Source organism: Pinus tabuliformis, chromosome 1_2 (genome assembly GCF_031772625.1).
Source record: "Pinus tabuliformis cultivar Carrire ecotype Pingquan chromosome 1_2, CPIR1, whole genome shotgun sequence".
NCBI classification, from domain to species: domain Eukaryota; kingdom Viridiplantae; phylum Streptophyta; class Pinopsida; order Pinales; family Pinaceae; genus Pinus; species Pinus tabuliformis.
Genome location: NC_142298.1, coordinates 590,633,820 through 590,659,182, shown reverse-complemented (window position 1 = coordinate 590,659,182; position 25,363 = coordinate 590,633,820). Strand labels below are relative to the sequence as shown.

Genomic DNA, 25,363 nt, shown 5'->3' with positions numbered 1-25,363 from the left:
TGAAGTCACCATGAAGCACAGATTGCTGGATTCTTGCAGTGAAAGGAGTCGCCAAGTGAATGATTTCAGCCTGTGAAAACTCTCAACTTATCATCAAAAGTTTCAGAGTTTACGAATGTACTGGGGTAACATGCAATCGAAGTGTTGTATTCACAAGCTCAGGGAGATTGACTGAAGCAGCGTTTATCTACTTCCGCTTATGCAAAGCAAAAGCGTTTCGAAGGCTACCTGGCATAACTTCAGGCTCCGTCTAAGACTTATGAAACAAACACATCAACCCACAAATAATTTGTTCTCCCCAGTATGGTCGCCAATATTTTAGCGCTTGAAATTTCACCTTAGGCTGAGAAAGGTAAACTCCAAGGCAACATCAAACCACTTAGCCTCGTAGCTAGCCCTACGGGGCAGGAGAGGGCTCTCTCCGGTCTATCTCGGTAAAGATCTTCAATGGGCGAGATAACCAATAAGGAAACACTGATTTTAGGCTAGTAAACTGATAAAAAAGTTTGAATTGCGATTTTTAGGGTTTTGGTGGAAAGTTGGGGAAAGGCAATTTTGGGTGCGGGGATTGGACACAGTTTTTGCAGGGGGTTCTTTGGGGCAAGGTAGGAGACTGTACTGATGCCTTTGAATTAAGTGAATGGATAGGAATGACCGGTGAGGAGCTAAAGAGAGCAAGAAACCTTCAAGATTTCTCTTTAGACAGATGAAAACATAAATATTAAGCAAACTTAAAAGCAGAGCATGACAATCATGAATTCTACTTTAACACTTCATTTGCCTAATTTGCAGAAGGAAAAGTAAGAAGATGTTTCACATAACAAACTTACAAGTACAAAGAGAAACACATCATCAATACATGTAACCACAGGAATCCCAAAAAGGACTGCAAAACCCTGGTCTTTCTTCCTTTGCCAAAATTGCATAGATACAATGAGTAATACAATAGAAGCTTTCTCCCTCAAGAGTCCAACCTCTCCAACCTCTGAAAATGACTAAGAAAATATATAATATAGGCAAGTCAACCCATTCCATTGCCTCTAGGGGTCGAGCTCATCCTTCTAGGAGCTGTTTCAACCAATTCTAAACTGAGCACTAAAATCTAGGCAGTCAAAACAACTTGCCTCTATAAACTAGGAAACCAATTCATTCATTAAATTTTTGCCTATCTCATGAATGAATCTTCTAGAAGAGATAAATAAGTGTCAAAATATCATAAAATTACATCAATTACAACAAGGAGGATCAAAATCTACTCCAAAAAGTCAAATCCAGTCAAAACTGCGTTTTGCTGAGCTGTAGGTGAGTTTCTGTGAAAACTGCCCAACAGGTCGCGCCCTAATCCTGAACAGGTCGCGCGCCTTTGGAGCTGCTTTTGAGGCACTTCCAGGTGTCCAAATGAGGCAAAAGTGGGCTTGTTGGAAAGGTCTAGATGTATACTTTCCAACCCAAGTGGAATTTCTGAATTTGGTGGCCATTTTCCCCTTCAAAATTGCAATCTCCCAAGACTGCTTCCTATGTGTCAAAAAGGTGGCAGAAAGTCATTTTTTGCTTGTTTTTTGACCTTCTGGAGGCTCAAAACTTGATGAAATCTCTTGGTAATTGCTGAGCAGGTGTATCTTTGCATGAAAAATCCAAAAATGCTGAGTTTTCCCGAAATGGAGTTTCCCATCGAATAGGTCACGCGCGGCGCGCGACCTGTTGGGGAGGAAAACCTGTGTTTGGCACAAAAAATTCACAATTGACAAAATTTTCTCCAAATTTCTTGAAATTTGGGTTGGGAGTCCCCAATCAAGTACCATGCTCGGTCAAAGAGGCTTTGGCCAAAATTTGGAGTGGATCGGGCCTTTTCCGTCGTTTTAGTGCCTTGGCCAACCTCCTTGGATCCAGCGATTGTAATTTTGACATTTCTCTAAAACCATGACACCTGTGCAAAAAGTGAAGGAGGTTTTTCTTCCTTGGCCTGTTTTGGACAAAAACCTCTCTCAGTTTTCCAAAATTCATCTTTGAGTTCTCTGAAACATCTTTTGAGTGAAACTTGTCCCGATGTGTGGAACAAAGGATTTTGCCGAAATGAAGCGAAATGAAGGGGATAAGGGGCTTCTAAATTCTTGGGGAAATTTTTGGAAGTAGGGAGGGATGTTAGGAAGCAAGGGAAAATGGAATCGTGGAGATCGAGTGAAGGGAAGGTGTCCAAAAGGGCAAAACACAGGTCAAACCTAGAAAATTGCCAGGTTGTAGCAAGAAACTAGGGTTTGTGCGAAAATGAGGAATTTTGCGGATCTCAGTGATGGGAAGCATTTGATAAGGTACTTTAAGGATAGGGGAAGGTGTATGAACATCAGGATACAAGTTTTGCCGATGATTTGACCGTCCAAGAGAAATTGGCTTCAAAACCCTAGGAGAGGAAAATGACCTTGCCTGGGTGCAACTGAAGCATGAACAAGGTGTAAAATGACTCATTAGACACTGACATGATAATGACAACCCTATGAATGATGATAGACTCAGCTGAATAGTGACATAGATTGGCATTTGGGCAACTTTTAAAAGAGTGAGATCAAACCCTAGACCTAATGCCTAGTGACCAAATTTTGCTTGAAGACTCACTGAAATGACAAAATTTGACCTTGACACTCTGAGACCACTTTGTAAGAGCATATTTGATCACTGGAGGAAGGCTGGAAAGATTGACACTAACAGGCTCTACTATATGATTCACGATTCAAAGACTTCAAGTGGAAGATCTGCACCAAATGGCTAGGTCCTTATGAGGTAGATATAGTCTTTGACAATGGAATCGTGAGATTAATTACCATAGACAGTGCCAAAGTGCCATTGCTTACCAATGGGCATCGTCTTCAGTTATATCATAAACCAACCTCAAAGGATTCATTTATCAACATTATCTCAGGCTCTGATCTTCAAGTTATGAGTGTAGGGGAAAATTCTCCTGTGCTGTCAAATTTTTAAATTCCAATAAGTGTAGTAGCTGAAAACCAACTTTTTTTGTGAGTTGATACACAAAAAAAGAAAAAGAAAAAATTAAAAATATATCATACATAAATAAATAAATAAATAAATCTTCCTGTGAAAATCTCTTGTGGTGCACGAGTAGATAGTTGTAACAGCTAAAAACCACTATGTAACAGATCATACACATTTTCCTTTTAATAAATTATGTATAACAACATGTTGTTACACATATGTCATAGATGTCATGTTGTTGCAAGCCCATTTTTATTCATTTCGTTGTATTATTCTGAGAATTCTTTAGTAGGAACGAATTGTAATGCCCTCAAAGGAATACATTGTTGTATTAAAGTACTGCTACAAATTTATTCAACCATCATGGAGAAATTCTTTTGCTGTTACATCTATAGCATCCAATCCGATGGAGACGACTATAGCATGGAACCTGTTGCAGTTGTCCGCTTCAATAATCACCATCACCAACACTCTGTTGTCAGTATCAATCAAATCACCATCTGGTAAGTCATTAAAAAATAGAATATTGTTTTTTTTGTTATTTATTAAATATGGCAGTTAATACGTCATTTCATTTTGATGGTCGAGGACAACCTTTGCATTTAAGTTGGGGGGGTACGAATCATTTTGTGATTTGTGACATAACCCGATTTGAAGTAACAATCCCTGTTAATCATTACCACCTTTCATGACTAATCATCTCATTAATTTGAACCATATCCAAGTCAGATTTTCACACATTTGAATTAATGATGAAATGATAACCTGTATTGCACAATTTTCTGACCTGATATCCTTTCCTATCACCCTGATATTCGCCCCAACGTAGCTCTGCACACTCATTTCACATATTTTTCATGAATTGTGATGGCAAGCGGGCGAAAGTTCATAGTGACTATTGCAACAATTAGTCAAGGGTCTGTAACATCGAAGGATGGGAGGAGTAGCAGTAAGGTATGAACCAGATTCCATCAAGGATATGGAAAAATGCCATGAAGCATATCTAATTTTCATAGAAGCAGGGTGGATCGAGTTTTTCGAGCGACTTAGGGGGTCAGATGAGAGTGTTGCTTTGTAATTTGCTCGAAATATGAATAGGAATCAAATAAAGGTCAGAGGCCTAAGGCTAGAGATTATGGAGGAAGTGATTTCCAAAGTAACAACACTTCGACCCGAAGGGAAGAGGTGGTTCAACCGAAAAATTAATGACCCATCCCTTAAAGTTGAATTCTTGTAGGGAGAATAACAGTTGGTCAAGAAGGGAAGAGGAATTGACCACCTTTCCCTTCCTCATTAGTGGAACGATGTTTTCCTGTTCATTATCAAGTACATTACATGCGAGGGGTGCTTGACAATAGTTTTCGACTCTCATTTTCCGTTGCCGAGCCATCTTCGGCATGGGAAACTAGTTAATCTTCCCCATTTTAAATTGGAAAATTTGAAACACATGGATGCCTCAGTAAATGTAGTCTCACATCTAGAGAGTTTCATTACTAATCATGGCCTCATAACACTGATCGTAATGGAAGCTCTGGAGCAACAAGGAAGAAATTGGGAAGATTTTATTAGTAAAGGAGAAAAAACCCCACGATAGAGAGAAGCTAAAAATCCTATAGATGCTCCGGGGGAAGTTGATATAGCTAAGGAGTAGGGACAATCTTCGGGAATTAGAGTTAAGAAGATGTCACTTGAGAAACCTGTGGGTGGAAGAATACCGAACAAAAGGGCTAAGTTTGGTACTAAACCAGAACCCTCGCCACCATCCAAGAAGAAACCATGCAAGAAAAAGAACAAAAGGGAAAGCAAGAAGAGACAAAGAAGAAAAAGAAAAAGAAACAAACCAAGCAGGAAGACACTTCTTCATCAGGTAAGAACAAAACCTGAAATTTGTTGCTAAAAATTAAGAAGTAGAAAATAAGGAATTAAAGCAGCAATTAAGAGGTAGAAAAATGAAAACAAAGGTTTTGGGTCTTGATACATTGGTTGAGGCTGTTGATAAGTTGGGATAAAAAACTACAGAGGGGCCTTTATGTATAACATGTGCTGAGGGTTTGGCAATAATAGGATACAAGACTTGTGTTGTAGACGCCATCTCAGAAGAAACCCAAACAAAACCATGGGAGGCTGACACATAAGAACATGTTGACGATGCTACTGACACACAAGAACCAGTAGTTGGAACAGATCACCCCATGCATTTTAACCTAGAAATTGATACACAAGAACCTGCCAACGATATTGCTGATACACAAGAACCAGCAGTTCAAGAAAAGGTTTTTAGGGAAGACAAATTGATTGGTGTTCGACAAGAACTTGTCAATGAAGTTGCTGATACAAAAGAACCAGCAGCTGAGGCAGAGAAACTCAAAATATGAGATGTTGTTACACCCTCTACTGCTGTTGCACATGAAACAACACAGGACCTTGAAGCAGGGTGGCATTCAAAAAGACTTCTGTTAATATTAGAATTGGAAATTGGAAGCAAATGGCACTTACCCTGAAAAAGGGAGTGATTTCTTTGGAAGAACATCAAAAGGCCATTCATACCCTTAAGGATTAGTGGGCCAAAGAATTGTTGACAGAGCTGATAAAGTGGGAAACAAGGAAAGTTGAGATTGAAAGGAAGAACAGAGGCAACAACTACAACAAGAGGTCAAGAAGCTAATTGAAGAGATAGGTAAAATGTATGAGTTAGCCCTAAACCTTTTAGGTTGCAAGACGCCATCTCCGTCCTACCCGATCTTCTTGTGGGAGAAATTTTATCTTTTCCAGTTGATAGCCATCCATGAGAACAAACCCTACAGGAGCACTACCACTAAAACTTTTTTGGATGTATTTCACTCATGCGATTTCGATGAGCAGAGTTTTTTATGCGAACTCTTCCTACATGATATATTTGTTGAGCATTCTAATTTATCGATGGCTGCAAACCTTTCCCCCTACATTGGAGATTTGTAGCTATAAGATTTTATATCTTTCATGAGAAATCAAATTGATTGGCACCTCACCATAAAATCATCTTCTATGAATGAAGAAAAGGCAACCCTAAAGATAAGACTAGAACTTGGTATGGCCGCTTCTATGAGACATGAATTCAGAAAATTTCTCAGTAAACTTGACATGGTAGAACAACTGTCCCTATATAGGAGAAGGATTGTTGGGTTTTGCCTTAATATTTATGAACAATTGAAGATTAAAGCATTAGTTGGAAGTTCAAAACGATGGGAAGCCTGCAGTGAAGCACTAAAAGTAGGGGATCCCCTTGTGTACCCCAATTTCATGATAACTGTTACACGAGTCCATGAATATGCACAAATTGTCAAAATGATGGGAGATTTTTGGGTAGGGCTGATATTCAAGTTTCCTCTGATTTGGCTCCCGGTTGAGAAATACCAACCTTACTTCCACCTGAGAAAGCACGATAAATGTTCTTGGACACATCGACTCGTGTTTACCTAAGGGTATAGGGAAGAAGGTGAAGACACTACTTGTGCCTATGATTTTACAGTACTACATCAACAACATGTTAGTGTCACAATATATGAGGACCCCGAACATTATGAAGAATCTGCATGAGGATATTTCAGGCATCCTTTTCCCCATTTTTTGCCATTTTCCCTTATTGAACCTACAATTTTCGCAATATAATGTCACTCCATATGATTAAGAAGCAACATTCTTCTTTGACGTATTATTATACTATTTTTCGCTAAGTATTGAATGAAACAATGCTTTCTTTGGGATGACTAACCAGGGTATCTTTGGAAGAGTTATCTTGAATGATTTTCTTTCAAGTGTTGCCATAAACACTGATCGACATGGGTGAACAACTACTAATATTACTTGTTATTACATGACGTGAGTTGTTGTTACTTGCTATTACACCCTGGGTTTTCCATTTCCTGATGTTACACCATGAAGCTGTTGTCACACTGCGAATTGTCAAGACTGTAGTCGCCATTTTCAAAGACAGTTGTCAAGGGTTGCATGAAGTAATTCCATGCGGGTAATTAAGGAGATTTGAGCAATTACAATTGCGTATAAACAAGAATGGTGTAAGCATAACAAATCATTATTAAAAGCAGTTTGTAACAATTTCTATCTTTTTATTATTTTTGTTAGGTTAATCAACATGAGAATCGCAAGATTCTCATGATTGATTCATTTCCCTAATTTTGGGGCTTTGTAAAGACTTTATAAAAGAGATTAGTCTCATGAGAAGGGGACGACGGACAACAGAGATAATACTGACATTTTGATCCTGTACTTTTCAACTATTTTAATACAAGCATATATATGGTGATGTTACTACAAATTCTGTGTTGAATTATTAAATAGTTTTCATTTTACACCTGTACCCTGCTAGGGAGGAAGGGCCCTCCTCTTTACAAGGGATCACAATGTTGATAGGATATATTTTTTTTATGTGTTAGTGTGGATTTATTATTACTATTGCATACATTTCATTGTGGGATAGATACACTTCTACTTTCAGATTTATTGTGTGCTGTTACACAGGTTAATCAATTCTATTCTATTCAATTGTTGTTATATCTTTAGCTGATAGTGTATAGCACACCTATCTTTATTTTGAAGTTCTTATGAAGTGTGTATTCTTTCCTTGTCGAGTGTGTGTGTGTGTTTTTTGTAGGTAAGACCCATAGGGGATTTGAACCAGTGACCTATCACACAGAGTGCCTTAACAATGCACCCATTAACCGTCAATCCAAAGCCCCATGGGCCTTGTCGAGTGTGTTTCATTCCTGTAGTGTGCCTGTTAATTCCGGCAAGCATGTATTTCCATTATGCAAGAGTGCTTTAATTTCTGCAAGTGTGTTCAATGACATCTTTTTCTATTTTACCTGGTTGTTACATGTATCAACAGAAGTAGTGCAAACGTATTTTAAATAAAAAGACCTACACTGGTTGACAATTAATTATTGTGGTTTAGTTACTTTAGGAGTGTTAAAACCTCACAAACACCAGGATGAAGGCTGAATATGACCGAATGTCAACAATTTTTCAATTTGGTGTTCTATCTTAGTGGATTCTCGAGGAGCGAGGCGATAAGATGGGGTATTGGGTAAGGAAGCACCAAGAATAAGATTTATTTTGTGTTAAACAAAGCGTGCTATTGGTATTGGTGATCTTTAGCATGATAAACAACATGTCAGGCCTCTTGGTATGGAATGCCTAGTAACAAATCAACACAATCATGAGGAAAAACATCACATACCACAATATCGCGGAAAGGTCCAATAAAAAAAGTTTACAACACATCGTTGGGAGATGGTAAGATGAGGATCGATAGTTTTGACCCAACTGAGTTGATAAGGGTGTGGGTGTGGGGTGGTGGGAAGGAAAAGGAATTGAACCAAGTCTTGTGCCTCAAGATTCTATTGACTCCCATTGTCGAGAATAAGAGTGACAAACTCATGTTTGATTTGACAATTATGGGTAAACAGAAGTGCAACAAAGGTGTTTGGTGCATTAGTAGTCATGAGGATGAGAGACAGGTCCACTTTGGTAGGGTTGTCGAGAGAAACAACTACAAGTGGGGTAGTGGCATTTGGTTGCTCGACCTCTGTAAAAAGAGTCTTGTTAGGGCGTATATTTTTTTGTACTTTACAATCTTCAGAAGCATGTGAGCTGGTCTTATGAAATGTACACCAGGGTGTATTGTGAGGGTAAGGGGATGAAGGCAAAGGATACATTAGAAGAACGAGAGGGAGAAAGTCAGCATGTGAGCTGGTCTTATGAAATGTACACCAGGGTGTATTGTGAGGGTAAGGGGATGAAGGCAAAGGATACATTAGAAGAACGAGAGGGATAAAGTCCATTTCTCGCTTGAGGAAATCGGATTCGAGGACCCACTTTGTGTTCCACATCTAGGGCCCGAATAAATTCCTTGTCCAATGAAGTACTATCAAACAACTCAACTTATCGGTGAAAAAGAATTAGCAAACCTGAATTAAATTTGATAATTAGTACCTCTTCTGGATCTGTGATATGGAGTTGAATGAGAAACTTGTAGAAGACATCAATGTAAGCTTGCATTGATTGATTTGGTATTTGTCGAAGCTGTAACCATTTGGCAAGGATTTTTTTGATATATCACGGGGGATAGAAGCGTTCTCTGCTGGTTCTCCAAGTTTGAAAACCAAGGACATATTCTCAAGATGAGTATCCCACCATGTTTGTGTCAAGCCTTCTAATTGTGGACTGGCGATTTGAAGTTTCATTTCCTCTTGCATCATTGGACATGTTATGAAATAGTTGGAAAGAATGCGGAGCCAAGAATCGAAAACCTCACCATTCATTTGCCTTGATAATTTGGAGGGCGCTGCTGTTGCTGCAGTGAAATTGACTTTTAAAGAGCCATGGCTAAATCATGGACTGATGAGTCTGCAATCGAGGGATCTTGAAGGGGAGGCATGATTTTCATCCATAAAATGGATTGAAATGTATGACCCCAAAAAAATAATAATCTTCGAACAGGTGGATGGATTCCAAGAACTTGTGCTCCAATACCAATTGATCTACTTGCAAATCTGAAAAACTGATTCAGAGAATCACATAACAATCTAGATGCAAGAAAAGAGAATCACACAACTATGGAAACAATATCATCGTTTATTATGAGGGAGAGATGAGCTTTTTATAAACAATGCAAACTTTCTCCTTATTTTAATTTGTAATTACAAAAGGTATTGCATAAAAACCAAATACATTATTAGATAAAGCAAATAGATTGAGATGTTTCCTTCTTTCCTATTTTTTTAGATGTTTCCATATTTTCTACTCTTAGATGTTTCCAAGGAAAGGAATGCACTTTTTCTTGTTTTCCCAATCAATTAGAGGTTTCTGATTGGCGCGCCTTTCTTGGTTTCCCAATATTTCATTAATATAATAAATACACAAAATTGTAATCAAAACTACGAAATTTTATAGTGAATATGTACTTCTACATAAGCACTAATTATAATTATAAGAAATAAGAAATAAAATGGCATGCTTATTTCACCAAGAAGAAAGGAGTTTAGGGCTTTTCCTCCATAGCAAAAAATCAATCAATTTTTAACTAACCAACATTATAATCATAACATATAAGAAAGCAAAAGAAATCCTTATTTCACCAAGAAGTTTAGGGGTTTTCCTCGAATGCTAAAGGCCAATCAATTTTGAATTAACTATTTTTGATGAAGTAGTGAGATAGACCATGCTATATTCATTGGATCCACAATGATATCTACATTAGCTTAGTACTTTTATGACATATCTCCATGGCCTTCATGTAGCAATTAAAGCGAATATGTTACTAGAGGGAGCTCTTTTTATTTCATTATGGCGAGATGATGGCTAAAGCATTGGGTTTAACTTCTTTAATTTATATATGTCTATATGTATATAGAAATGCATTTATCCTTCACTAGTTATGACCTGGTATAGGTGATCAATGCATAACTATTAGTCTTTAAAAACTAATAGCAGAACATTGTAATTATTCACTAACATTTTTTAAAACATTGTACATTATAAAAGACATTTAGAGGTTCGACATTTTTATAATATTTATGTTATATTTTCTTTTTATTTTAGAAATATTTTGATAATATAATATTTTAATAAAAATATATTGGAATATAGACATTTCAATGAGAGTGAAATCAAGTTCGAATTGTGAAGCTAGAGCTCCACCTACTGCCTCTATTGTCGTCTCCTTCTTGCTTACTTTCTTTTGTGGCTAGTTCTTGGCATAGTGCCTGTGCTCATGACATTGAAAACACTTAACTTTCGTCAAGTCCATCTTCTTTTCACCTTCCTCGCCTTGGGACTTCTTTCCCTTAGCCTTCTTTGCCTTACTCGGTAAGGAAAAATCCTCTTCCACTTCCTTGGAAGAGGTCCCATCTTTGATGTCCCTCCTGATCTCCTCTTGCATAAAATCCAACCACAGTCGTTCCCATTCTTGCAGCTTCTCCTAACCATTGGGAGAGTCTTGATAACTATGCCAACTCTTTAGGAGTCCTAGAAGAGCAAGAATCACCATATTATCCTCGACAACCATGATTCCAACACTTACAAGTTCATCAAGACATTGAGTGAACTTGGTCAAGTAATTTGGAATTTAGTCGCCTACCTCCATCTTGATATTTCGAAGTTTATCTTTCAGTGCCAACTTCCTATGGTCACTGCTATTCTGGAAAAGGTCCTTCAATTCTTTCCACATAGAATGCTGAATTTCCTTCCCATGGAGACTCAAGACAATGTCTCAAACTCCCTCAAGGATTATCCACCTTGCCCTTTCCACACACTTCTTCCATTCGGCCAGATTATGAACATCTGATGCTGGTGGCTTAGGAATGTCCTGATAAATGAATTCCTTCAAGCCATTGTCTTCCAACATGGCCTCCATCATTTCCTTCCAGGCTATATAATTCGAGCTACCATCCAAGGCATACTTAAGCGACAAACCATAGAATGCCATCTGTCGATCCTGAAGTATGTATTGCAAATTCGAATTTCACCTATAACCCTGTGGTGAAGTAAAATTATAAGTGCAGACACGAATGAATTCCTCTAGCTCGATAATGGGTCTAGCCACAACAAATACATTATATGGAAGATTTCCTTAGGTTATAATCAATCAAGAGGGCCTACCTCTTGGTCGCTTATCCTGTTTGATGATGTACTCGCTTGGTCACTCCAGCTATCTCTTTCTTCCTTCTTCAAGCTCCTGAAACAAGTAAACAACAACATACAACAAACATAATAATAGACAAATTGCAATTCAACCTACTTAACAAGTCAAGAGACATTAAGCCATGAATATGTAATATTAAAAAACATGTAGGAAATTAATCGATAGTTGCGTATATTAATATCAAAGAGAGATTAGAACCATTCGTCTTGACGTTGCATTCTTCCTCTGACAAGACCAGGTTCCCACACACTTCTGCTAGCATTCCACGATGGCTTCAAACAACAATAGTTTTAAAGCTCTTCCCTTTAGGCTTCACTCCAAACCAAATCACACTTCTCCCTCACACAACTAGATAGCTACAACTAGTAATAGATTGCTTGTCTACTCCAAACCAAAATAACATCAACACTCAACCAAAAACTATGACACTCACATTCAGCCAAAACTATCAACTGTGACTAGGACTCGCTAGTGCTTGGGAAGAAGGGAGGTTTATATAGGAAAAACGGATGGGAGATGGATCCTCTTCTCATGGGAGAAGGTTTATCCCTTAAGGTAGTTCCATCATTATAGGGGAAAGGAGCCCAAACTGTCATCCTCGACCCCATCCGGCCAAACCATTTACTAGACTTCCATTACGAAGCTTCTAGAGTTGGAAGCTTCGACTCTAATTTAAAAAACCTTCCATAACAGGACCGACGTGACTGGAACACAGCTTAGTCGCACCGGTTGGCGCGAGGGACAGTGCTAATCTCTGCACATCGACGTGGGGGAGACAAAGGCCATTAGTGTCGGTCTTTTAAACTAGGCAAAATAGAAGGGGAAATGGTGCAAAAGGGAATTGATATGCTCATGAATAGGGACACAATGGGAGTTTCTTCATGAAGGCAAAGCATGTGGGGTTCACTATAGAGGTCCTCTAGGATCAAGGAACAAGGAGTACAGGGACAGTGACAAAATGTTGTGTAACAGATGCCCCTTAAAGTGTGAAGGTTGAGCTTAGAGTGAGGGATGAAATGCTTTATAAATCAGTGCGAGAAACTGGTCTGCCTTCGGAAAACCTGCAAGCAAGTACAGATACATATACATCAAATGAGATCTCTGTCGAATGATACATGAATCATGGCATGGATGCAACCATCCAAAAAATGATCATGTAAATGGATCTAGGTATGGGCGCAACCATCCGTCAAAGAGGATCATAATGAAATTGAGGTATGGTTGCAGCCATCCAATAATGAGAAGGATCACATATGATAACTCATGGTCTGGTCGCAGCCAGCCATCTGAAAGAGACATGCATATCATCGTAACCATGTCACACCACTTAGAACCCTGAACTTTTTGTGATCTAAGTCCAGGGTCTTGTGCTCCAACACAACCCGATCAAAGTACAGATCCTAGCATGCGAATGGATGTGTTGATGTCGAACATGCTAGAAAGTCTCTTGATTACTAGTCAATGATGTAAACTGTTAACTAGCGTGAGAGAAACCACCAATAATGACAATGGTCCTCAAGGTACTATTAACACAATTCACGGAATGTGAATACAAGAATTGAAGTCGAACACTCGTGAAATCACTCGATCAAAAGCCAATGATGTGAACTTGTCATCGAGTGTGAAGAACTTTCCATTAGGGCATGCACATCCTAAGGTACTGGAAGGGAGTCTCTCGGTCAACTTCCTGGATAATGAGTTGAAGTCAACGGAAAGCGACCATGTCAAAGGAGGGTCGTAATGAATCCCACACCATCGACGCGAGACAAGAGAATGCAAAATGATTTTGGATGATACAGAGAATCAGAGGTAAGTGTAATTGCAGAAGGACAATTCTTGAACATATCAGCGACTGTTGTGGTAAAAACACAACCCCACCCATTATTGATATGTTCACTTCAAATAATGGGGACCCTTTTTATAAAATTTTTGGCTAAGCACCTTTTTAGGATTTTGTTTTGATTATCCTACGCTTTTGTTAATTTTTCATTTTCTTTAGATTCTTGTTTTGATTGCCTTGTTAAGATCGATTTTTTATAAGATTCTTATTGACGCTTGTTTCGTCTCATTTGGTCAACTGGTTTGAAAATGGTACTCCTTTGAAGTCCCATCATCTATCTAGTGTGGGTTAAATTTTTTATTTTTTATTCTTTTTATTTATTTTTGGAGTCGCTGTAGTTTAGAAAATTATATAACTAAACTAAATATCATTAAAATAAAACCAAAACAAAAAAACTAATATTTAATATTAAATTTTAAATTAATTAAATTAATTATTATATAAATATAATTAATTTAATTTAATTCAAATTTAATACAAATATATATATATATATATATATATATATATATATATATATATATATATATATATATAAAATAAAAAAAGGAATTTTATTATATCACATCAGAGATTTCCCATCGCATCGCAAGTCCTTAATGAAACAATTCTAAAGAAAAAACCCCGATCCAAAGTTTTCTCCGATCTGATAAGTCAAACATTAACTTTTGTTTTGAACTCCTTATAACTCCCGTGACCTCGTGCTAACTTCACATTCCTACATCTCAAAATTTCTCGCATCGCATTTTTGATATGAGGGCATTCCAAAGAAAATCCGATAAGTTACTTATTGGGATATGCGATGATCCCTTATGACTCCCTCTCGTTAGCTCTTTTAACAAACATTTTTTTTGTTTTTCACTGAGTTGGTAAAGTTATATAATTTGATATTATAAAAAAATAAAATAAAAAACATATATTATATTTAAATTATATTATAATTTAATATAATATAAATATATTTTAATTAGTTTTTAAATTTTATATAATTCTGTTAATAATTAATTTGTAAATAATTTAAATTAATATCATAATTAACAATTAAATTAGGATTAATTAGAATTCTAATTTAAGATTAGATTTTTAATAAAAAATTCTAATATTTAGCCCAGCAACAGAATTTCTAGATTTAGGCCAGATTTGACTCATCAAATTTGGAAGCTCATAGAATGAGTTTTGCTTGGCCAAATGAGGCCCAGGACAGCTCACTAGAAAGATAAAATCAATGAGACTATTTTTGAAGAGGTTTCACTAATAGATTTGGTCATTAATTGGATAAAAAATCATGCAGAATATCAAGCTCCGAATTTCTAAAAACAAAATCAATTTTCTGAGTTATTTTTCTGCATTTTCATTTATCCTAAGCCTCTTCAAATTGCAAATTCGCTCATCAATAATATCCTTGGCCAATCAAACCATCCCAAGCATCAATAAAGAGCTTATATTTCATTTTCAATTATTTATTTAAATAGAATTTGATTGGATTTGTTTTAATGCCAGAAATGGTATTTTGATTTTATTGTTACATTTTAATTCATTTTGATTTCTTTTTGCAGGAAAACAGTAGAATATATATGGAGAAAAAGGTCTCAATCAATGAGAATGCTCCAGCAATTAAAGATGGAAATTTGGAACAAATAAAATTGGATTGAGCAGATTTCTCTTCAACAAACTTTCATCTCAAGAATTCCTTTGCAAAAATTATAAATAGCAGATTGCAGAATGGAATAGGGGCTGCTCTCCTCTGCAATTCTGGAATTCTAAAAGCACTTTTGTAATAGGGATTTAGAGTTGTAGGTGGGAGGAGTAGAATCTCAGATCTGGAGATTATTGAGGTTTTTCTTTTACATCCTGAGTTATGTATAATGAACAGAGTTTGCACTATTGTAGCTTTGCTTTTGAAAGCAGAAGCTTGGGCATTGCAAAGGACTATTAGAGACCGGAGCTGGGGCAATGGATTTAATAAACTGGTATTTCGAATACTATTGTTTTAAATGTTGGTTTCATTTTATGATAACAGGAATGGTGTCAATTTATTTACATATTTGTGAAACTTTTGTCAGTATGGGTAATTTGTTTCTATTTTATGTTGTTATTTATCTATGTTCTTATGAGCTGAATTCTGATTTCTGAGTAACTATTTACTCATAAATCTGTCTTTTAATATTGGATGAATAAATAGTGATATGTTGTGAACTTCTTCCGCATATTATTGTTTAATTATTCAAGTTACTCATTAAATGATCAAGATCATTCTGAGAACTACTTCTTGAGTGTTGTTGATTGATTATTTCAGTTAAAGGGTCTCAATAGGATGTGTTTGGTATCCATAATGTCAGTGAATTGAACTATTTCATTAACTTGATATTCATTATAAACGAGACATTTAAATCTCAATATTATATATACCTGCTCTTGGTTAGGTTAGATCTATATCTACCTAATTGAGATAGGATTAAGATAGTTTCTTTTGCTTGCATCTTAGAACAAGTTTGCATTTAGAGTAAATTTTACATTCTTTTAAGTCCTCTTCCTAAAGAGGCAAACTTTAGTAGTGGATTGGCTGAGCCCTAAATCAGCTTAAGGATCACTTTCTTATCTGATCAGCAAGAAGGACGATTTGATGTCTCTTTTCCATTGGCGAATGAAAGTCATATTTTAAAGCCATTGGAGATTGAGAGAAGGTAACTAGACTTAGTTGAACTAGTGGGAACCACCATTCCAAATGGAAAAGGAGCTACTTTAAGGTCCGGACCGGGTGGTCATCCCCCATGTTGTGGCAGCGATTTTCGAGGCTTCAACATTTTGGCACTAGAAGGAGGGCCTGAAAATTGTTGTCTTTTGGAGTCTTTTCAATTCTAATATTTTATCTGATCACGATGGATCCTCATAAACTTCCAATTTGGAGTTTTATCCATGGACGTGCATCTTCCAATACTCCACCCGAAGTGGTAAGACTCTTGTCTCAGGTAAAATTCAATGGTAAGAGCAATTCTTCTGCTTTTAATCATGTCCTTCAATTTATTCAAAATGTTTCAAATTATGATTTTCAAGGAATTGATGAAGGCATCTTATGCAGAATTTTCACTCTCACATTTGTGGCAGAAGCCAGAAACTGGTGTAGAACTCTTCCAGTTGCCTCAATTCACAGCTGGGATCAATTTGTTACAATTTTCGTTTGTAAATTTGACCGCTATGATTATGATCAGGTATGTGATGAAATTGAATATCTACGAAATGAAAATGAGTCTGTTAGAGATTTTAATATTCGATTTCATTTGAATTGTTTAAAATTTAATGTCAAAGATGAACCTATGAAAGAAGAATCACTAGATTGGTTTGAACATAATCGTTCCCTTCCTCCTATTCCCGATCTATATGAAATTAGTTCAATCTTTGTTCCATCCCCTTCCAATATAAATGAGAAATCCAATTCGGATGTGCAAATAAATTGTGATGAAGAGGTTTCACAAAGCTTGGAAAATATTTCTGATCAAATACAAGAAGACAACAATAGCAATTTTGGAGAAAGAGCCGCCTTGAAATCTGAAAGCTACTTTGAGGTAAATTCAGAAAATCAGATTGCAAATCAGCAAGTGCAAGCAAAGATCAAAGTAAATAATAGCATGCAAACAGCTGTACAAATTTATGAATTTTTCCATGATGAACCACTGCCGAAATCAGAGCAGAAAAACAATTTTCTTCAAAAGAGCATGAACACACAAAGGAATGATCTGGAATTTGAAATTTACAATGAGCATAATGTACAAGAATTCTCAAATAGAGACAATTTTAAGTGCATTGTTTCAGGTTCACATTTTTCCCTTTATCCTGATATTTTTAATGATGGTAATTTTTCCCCTCTTGGTATTAATGATATTTCAGAAATTAAAGAGGATGGTCTAAATGAATTACCATTAAGTTTTTATCAAGATAGAGAAGCAATTAATGATCATTCTTTTGCCATTAATGAACATGAAATTCTTGTCCCTCCTTGTTTTGATATACTGGATGAGATTGAAGGGAAATCTAGAGAATCTTGTGAAGTCATTCATGATAATTACTCTGACATTGAAGATGTTGATTTTTCTCGAGAAAATCATCAAAAACTTCAAATAACATCTAAGAATGATAGACATTTTAATTTAGAAATTATTCCAACCAATCATCATTCTAAAGCATCAAATGTTCTTCATGATTTCACTATTTAAGAAAATATTCCAATTTATGATTCATATCATGTTCAAGCTTTCATCCCTGTTCATAATCACAATTCCCTTTCTAATTCACAAGTTGGAATTCGAAATTACTCAAATTCCATAATTCTGGCCAATCCTTGTGAAAGAGAAATTATTTCAAAATGATCCCAATTGTGCCATAACATTAGTTGTATAAATAGTGATTTCATTTTATTTTTGTTTCCTCACTTATGTTGTATAAAATCAGATTTATTTTCAGATTTTAATTCTCAAATTTTTGATACATTACGCTGGCATATTGAGCACTTTACTATCAAACATTCAATCGATACATTGCCCTGTGGGAAAATTGAAACTTTATATTATAATCAAGAGCATCAAAAGCTATTTCAATTTCAATCAATGCTATTGTTTTATCAAAAGCTTCTATCTTCTCAAAGACAATATCAACAAGAGAATGCATTTTTAGAAATCTGCTAGCAATTTAATTTAACTAATAATTTTCCATTTCATAGGAAAGATTTCCATTCATTTTTCATTAATTCATTTGAAAAATATTTGGAAACTTTTCCTTCATGGAAGATTGTCAATAGCTTAACATTTACGCATAACACTAATAGTTTCTTCCAGGCCTTTGAATCCAAAAGCTCATATCCACGATCTGGCCTGTTATCTCTTCCTTTGAACATTTCTCAATCCTTAATAGAAACCCATCCAGATTTCTATGATCCAATTGGTATTCAATTGGAAAGGAAATTTCAAGAGAAGGAGATTTTAATTAACTTGCTAACAGTAATTGTGCATTCTACTTACAGATTTAATTTTCTTAGTTCAATAAGATTTCTATTTTTATTACTAACATTTGAATTGTACATATATGCAGGAATAAAAATGAGAGAATGGTTACACTGGAAATATGACTATACCTAATCATTTTTCATGTATATGGTTAGAATAGGAGTAGAGTTAATGTAGTTAATTTATTTTCAACAGTTCTGTAGATATAAATAAAACAAAACAATCAGCCATTCTCATACATGTTCAGTGAAAACATTTTTTCCCTATCAGAAAATTTTAATTCTTGCTTTCCTTTTTAAATTTCTTACAACAATACCTCTACTCTGCCTATTTTGAATAATGTCTTGATTAAATTCAATTAAAGTTGCACTTGGCATCGATCGCTTCAAAGCCACTTTTCTTCATTTCAAGATTTCCTTCTAAGATTTTCTTTTGAAATTTATATGATAAAGGTTTTGAGGATATAAAAGCTTCATGATCTCATTATCCCATGAAATGTATGACTCTCTATGATAAGCTTAATTCTGACTCAATCATTATTAGTCAGTCTAACTTTTTGTGGTAATCAGATGAAGTTCATATTATCTTCCTTGAAATTTGCCAAGCTGACCTTAAGGATGCCCATTTTGCTGTGTGCACACATTCAAATCTGTTTTGACATTTTTCCACAATTAGTGGCTTTATCCCATTCAGACCTTTAGTTTATTATTTGATGTTGTAATACGCATCATATTTATTTACTAAAGGCATTATTGAATAGTCACTATAACAATACAGATTTTTCTCAAGTTAGTTCGGAATGAGCAGAGGTAATAAATTGCTGTTTCAATTCAAAAGGGAAGACTATTTTCATATTTATTTCTGGTAAATTTTATATTTCCTGAACATGAATAAGCAGATTTTATTTAGGCTGATTGCTCACTCCGATGTAGAATAAATGATGAGATGATTTTGAACAAAGTTAAAATTTTGATAAATCGAAGGAAAAATTTGAAGATTCATGAGGTAAAAAACTACAGAGAATTTCCTTCCAGGTACGCATTCACAAGTTCATTCTCATCTATTATTAGTTTCTCTTTTCCTTAGTTTATTTTTGATTTTTGTTTTGTTTGATTTACAGGTTTTCATTTGTTTTCAAAACTTGAAGTAAGCAGCAAACCCATTTCAAATTTGCAACAGGTTCAGGGAAACTTTATTTCTGATTCATTAGAATTTAAGCATTATTTTTGTTTGCTTTCATTCATTAGAAAACCCAAGTGAAATTTAAAACATTATTGCAAGATTCATGTCTGAAATGTTTCAACCTGATTTTCATGTTGCTAATAAAAGATCTCCGATGTATTACCTCACTCATATGCCATATCGCATTTCGCATATCGGAGGTTTGCAAGTGAAGTATACTTCCATTATCATGAATCGCCGATCTCCGATAAATGACTTTACCGATATTGCGATGACCACATAATTTCGGATCCGATATGAAATTCAAATCAAATTCATAAAAATATCGCGTCCGCTCTTCATCGCATATCGACGTATTGAGAATTGTTACATCGTGCGCTTAAGATTGCCGATCGCGATCGCCGATTAGCCACATCATTCATCGCATATCGGCATCGCAGGAATCATATTGTGTTATATCGGGTGCTTAAAATTGCCGATCGCCGATTAGTTATGTCATCCATCGCATCGCCGATATCGCAATCGCTTCCTTGCATTTTTATTTATGGCCATATCATTATTCTGAATCTGTGATGCATGATATGCAAAGTACAAATCACAAGATACAGTGTGCGATGTGCAATTTGTGACATAACTGTCCCCGATCCCTAATGTAATATTTCTTTAATAATGCGATCGCTTCATTCCATTGCACATGTTCTCATCGCATGTTTTCATATCGACAATTTGCCATTGCAACATCCGATGCGATAACTTCCAATGCATGCCTCGAAGCCATTAAGATTTAATCAATATATGGCATAGCAACAAAGGTGAAGTCTTGCTGATTAAACTTGAAGCATGGTAAAGAAACATATGATGTGAATCATCCAATACGGCGATGTGTTAATTTAAAGCAAGCTTGGGTAACCACTATGGTAAGAGAGCAGTTAATGACCAATTTGCAGCATATTTAAATCATTTTGATTTCTCATATATTTCAGTTTTAAATATATAATTCCATAATTAAATAAGAAATTCAAGACCTTTCTATTTTCATATTTAAATTTTATCATCTTGGATTTGGTCTTGATTCTGGACAATTTACAAAATCATGGAGTTTATATGAAACTTATAATATTTTGAGAAAAAGTCATTACTGCAAATTCTCATTCTCATTTCTAATGCATTGGTTTTAATTTCAATTCCCTTGAGCACTAAGCATTCCATTTTTGCATTTTACTGCTTGCTTTAGTTAGGATAAAATAAATAATGATTTTGGGTTATAGGATTTTAGTTAGTTTGACTTCTTCAAGTTTTTAATGTTAATTAAAATAAGAAGTCAGCTAGTTTGGAGAAACTGATACCTTTCAGGTAAGATCAAAAGCAATTATCCAATGGTAAGATTCATGTACCCACTTTCATTTATTTCCATTTCGTTACTTTAGTTTCAGTTTTGATTTTCTGATATATAAATCTGTTTTGCAGCTCTTCATAAAAGCTTCCAATCCTCAGCCAGATCATATTTTCGAAGTCCATACTCTTCTCCTGGCTTAATTTCAAGAAGCAACAATAATCCTCATTGAAACAGCTACACCAGGAAGTTTCTGAACCTTTAGTTTGTTTCTTTAAGCATTCCTTTCATTAGAAAATCATTAAGTTGATGCTTTGAAACAAGAAGATTGATATCAGACAAAAAAATTTCGTTGTGGCTGAAATGATCATCACTGTTATCCAAAAAGCCTAAAAACACTTACAACCCTACAAGGTATGATTTTTCTAAAATCTCGACATAAGAAGGACTGATTACACGATTATTTTCTTTTTCTTCATATTGTTGAGACAATGGTATAACCATTCTTGTTAGAGTATGTATTTCAAAAAACTTGGATTTTCCTTTCACTTTTCAATTTCTTCATTTTTGTTTGCTGATTTCTTTTTCATTTTGGCTTAAGAATTCTTTTCCTTTGGTTTTCAGCTTTGATTTTGGTGACTTTGTCATGATTTATATGGAAGGCCTACTTGTTACCTAACAATGATTAGCATACATGGAGGAAAATTGTTAATAGTCACCTATTAGCTTTTTCTTAAATCTCTTATTAAGGTTTGATTTTCTTATTATAAAGGTAGGCATACTTAAGGAAGAGATTACCAATCAAGAGAAGTTTGCAAAGTATCATAAAATCTGGAGAAATTTATTTTTCATCAAAATTGTAATCATTTTGAAATTTCAATATTTGATTAAGATCTTTCAAAGTTCTATTATCAGTCAAGAAAAGTTATTTTTAACCAAGTAAAGACACTTTACAGCAAAACACCTTTAACTCTGAAATTGTCATTCTTAACTCTTAAGGAGTCAATGATTCTCCCCATCCCAAAGAGTCTTATTTTTCTAGAATATAATCCAGAGATATATTTAAACTTAAAAGATAAGAGGTCTTATTATGAGCCTGCTTACCATGATCATAGGGGAAAAATAGGCTGACATTACCAACACTGCTAAACAAACCAGGGTAATGGCTTATGATTGCAAACAATTATAAGACAAGGGGTCTCATCACGAGCCAGCTTGTTCAGTCCAATTATAACCAGTGAATGGCATTGTCAACTATCTGACTACCATATCAGGACAATGGCTTTTAAAGATCTATAATAAAAAAAAAAAAAACAAAAAAAAAAACATATATAAATGGATTTATCTTTAGGTCAATAATTCTTAAAGGGATGGGATTCTGAATCATTGATGATTAAAATGTAACCCTGTCGAAACTATAGACGTTTGCTGGAAGCAGTGGCTCTACCTATGACAAATGAGTATATTTTAAAAGTTAAGCTGTAAAGTGACCCCTGCTTTATCTCTACAACTAATTAAAGACTGATATAGAGTTTTGAAATATTGTAATTTATAAGGAATTTTAAGAAAAATTACATTTAGATGATTTTTGCTTTTATTCAGACTAATGAACCTAGTCAAGCATTTCAAGCATAATTCTCCCTTCTTTAATTATTTTTACTTTGATTTTAGGAAAGTCTTATTCATATCAAATAGAGATAACTGGTTCTTCTCTCGTGTGTCGCCATTGTTGTGGTAAAAACACAACCCCCCCCATTATTGATATGTTCACTTCAAATAATGGGGACCCTTTTTATAAAAATTTTGGCTAAGCACCTTTTTAGGATTTTGTTTTGATTATCCTACGCTTTTGTTAATTTTTCATTTTCTTTAGATTCTCGTTTTGATTGCCTTGTTAAGATCGATTTTTTATAAGCTTCTTATTGACGCTTGTTTCATCTCATTTGGTCAACTGGTTTGAAAATGGTACTCCTTTGAAGTCCCATCATCTATCTAGTCTGGGTTAAAATTTTTATTTTTTATTCTTTTTATTTATTTTCGGAGTGGCTGTAGTTTAGAAATTTTCATAACTAAACTAAATATCATTAAAATAAAACCAAAACAAAAAACTAATATTTAATATTAAATTTTAAATTAATTAAATTAATTATTATATAAAATATAATTAATTTAATTTAATTCAAATTTAATACAAATATATATATAAAATAAATAAAAAAAGGAATTTTATTATATCACATTGGAGATTTCCCATCGCATCGCAAGTTCTTAATGAAACAATTCTAAAGAAAAAAACCCTGATCCAAGGTTTTCTCCGATCCGATAAGTCAAACATTAACTTTTGTTTTGAACTCCTTATAACTCCCGTGACCTCGTGCTAACTTCATATTCCTACATCTCAAAATCTCGCATCGCATTTTTGATATGAGGGCATTCCAAAGAAAATCCGATGAGTTACTTATTGCGATATGCGATGATCCCTTATGACTCCCTCTTGTTAGCTCTTTTAACAAACGTTTTTTTTGTTTTTCACTTAGTTGGTAAAGTTATATAATTTGATATTATAAAAAAATAAAATAAAAAACATATATTATATTTAAATTATATTATAATTATAATTCATATTATAATTTAATATAATTTAAATTATAATATAAATATATTTTAATTAGTTTTTAAATTTTATATAATTCTGTTAATAATTAATTTGTAAATAATTTAAATTAATATCATAATTAACAATTAAATTAGGATTGGTATTGAGGACCAGACTGCTCTGCGCTGCTGCTCTGATCGCCCTCGGCCCTGCCCAGATCCGCTTTCTGCGTGTCCCGCAGGCTGCATGCAAGCCCGTACTCCGCCGTTCTGCGCTCTGCGGGGGGGCTCGCTCATTACTCTCTGCCTGCCATGCAGTCGGCCGGTTCATTGAAGGCTTGAGCAGGCCCGGATCGAGCTTGGCAGGCTGCTTGGGACCATGGAGGTTTTGGGCACTCCCCAGGCGGTGTTCTCCCCTCCCCCCCCCCGTCCTCTTCAGCTGAGGCCTTCAATCGTCTCCTGGGAGGTCTCCCTAAGAAGAAGAATGTCGAAGCTGCGAAATTCGTCAAGAAACTAGACGATATTCCTGAGATCTCCCTCCCTTCGGAAACCCCGATCCAGGTAGCATTGTCCTTGTTCGAGAGAGCTCTTGTTGGCCAGTTCACCGGACTATGGCCTTCCCCCAAATCCACAGAGAACTGGGTCAAAAGAAACTGGGCATCGTTGATCCAAGAAAGTGTGACCTCTTACTTCTTGGGGAGAGGATTCTTCCTCTTCGAGTTTACCTTAAAGGATGACAAAGACCTGATCTTTCGAAACGACCCCTACTTCATGGGCCCCCAGGGTCTGTACATGAACAAATGGACTCCGGACTTTGATCCGGTAGTGGATGTACCCAAAGCTATCCCAGTGTGGGTCAGGCTGCCAAATCTTCCAGTGCATTGCTGGAACTGGGACTCATTGATGCACATAGGAAATGCCCTGGGGAAATTTATAGATCGGGCAAATAACAAGGATCAATATGATTGTGCTAGGATCTGCGTGGAGGTGGATCTGGAGGAGGGACTTCCAGAGGCCATTAAAATCAAGGTTGGAAGATGGACACACATGCAGAAACTAGACTACGAAAAACTGCCCTTTAAATGCCAGAAATGCCATGTTTATGGCCATTTCACCAGAAGCTGTCCATCCAATATTGAATCTGTGCAAGGGAAGGAGGACGGCTGGAACCAAGTCAAGCAAACTAAAAATTCTCTCAAAGCTCAGAAGGTGGGAGGATCTAATGGCAATCCTGATCAGGGCCCTGCTCAGCAGACCTAGCCCAAGACTGCCCTAGAAAACAGGTTTGATCCCCTCAGCTCTCAACCAGAGGACACCCATGAAGTCGAGGCCCAGAAATCAGTCACTCCAGAGAAAGGCGGTCAGCCCAATCCCTCCAAAGACTCAGGCGTAGCAGAAATCTCAAAAGAAACCCCAGAAGAAGTTGAGGAAGAGGACCAAGAATCGGAAGACTTGGAGGAGGAAGGAGAAATAGGAGACTCCTAAGCCTCTGTAAGGAGATCTACAAGAGGGCGCAAAATAGATCGGGAGAAAAGGGAGAATGAAATGTATAAGGACAAGTTGCAGGGCAGCCAACCTACATTGGATAAGTTGTTAGCAAAAAAACCAAAGATGGCTAGAAACCAGCATCAAGGCTCCAAGGGAGCCCACCAAAGCAAAGGTAAATAATGAAAATCATCTCCTGGAACTACAGGGGTATGGGGAGCAAAATCAAAGAAGAGGCAATA

At 35.8% G+C, this 25,363-nt stretch overlaps 1 protein-coding gene across 1 annotated transcript in view; it reads left to right on the top strand.

Annotated features, from left to right (window-relative positions):
* Window positions 1-24,896, top strand: part of LOC149207035 (uncharacterized) — a 49,223-nt gene extending 24,327 nt beyond the window's left edge. Inside the window, exon 2 of the mRNA XM_089397896.1 lies at window positions 24,003-24,896. Coding sequence (XP_089254022.1) covers window positions 24,003-24,896 — 894 coding nt within the window. The remainder of the gene's footprint in view (window positions 1-24,002) is intronic.
* The last annotated feature ends 467 nt before the right edge of the window (window positions 24,897-25,363 follow it).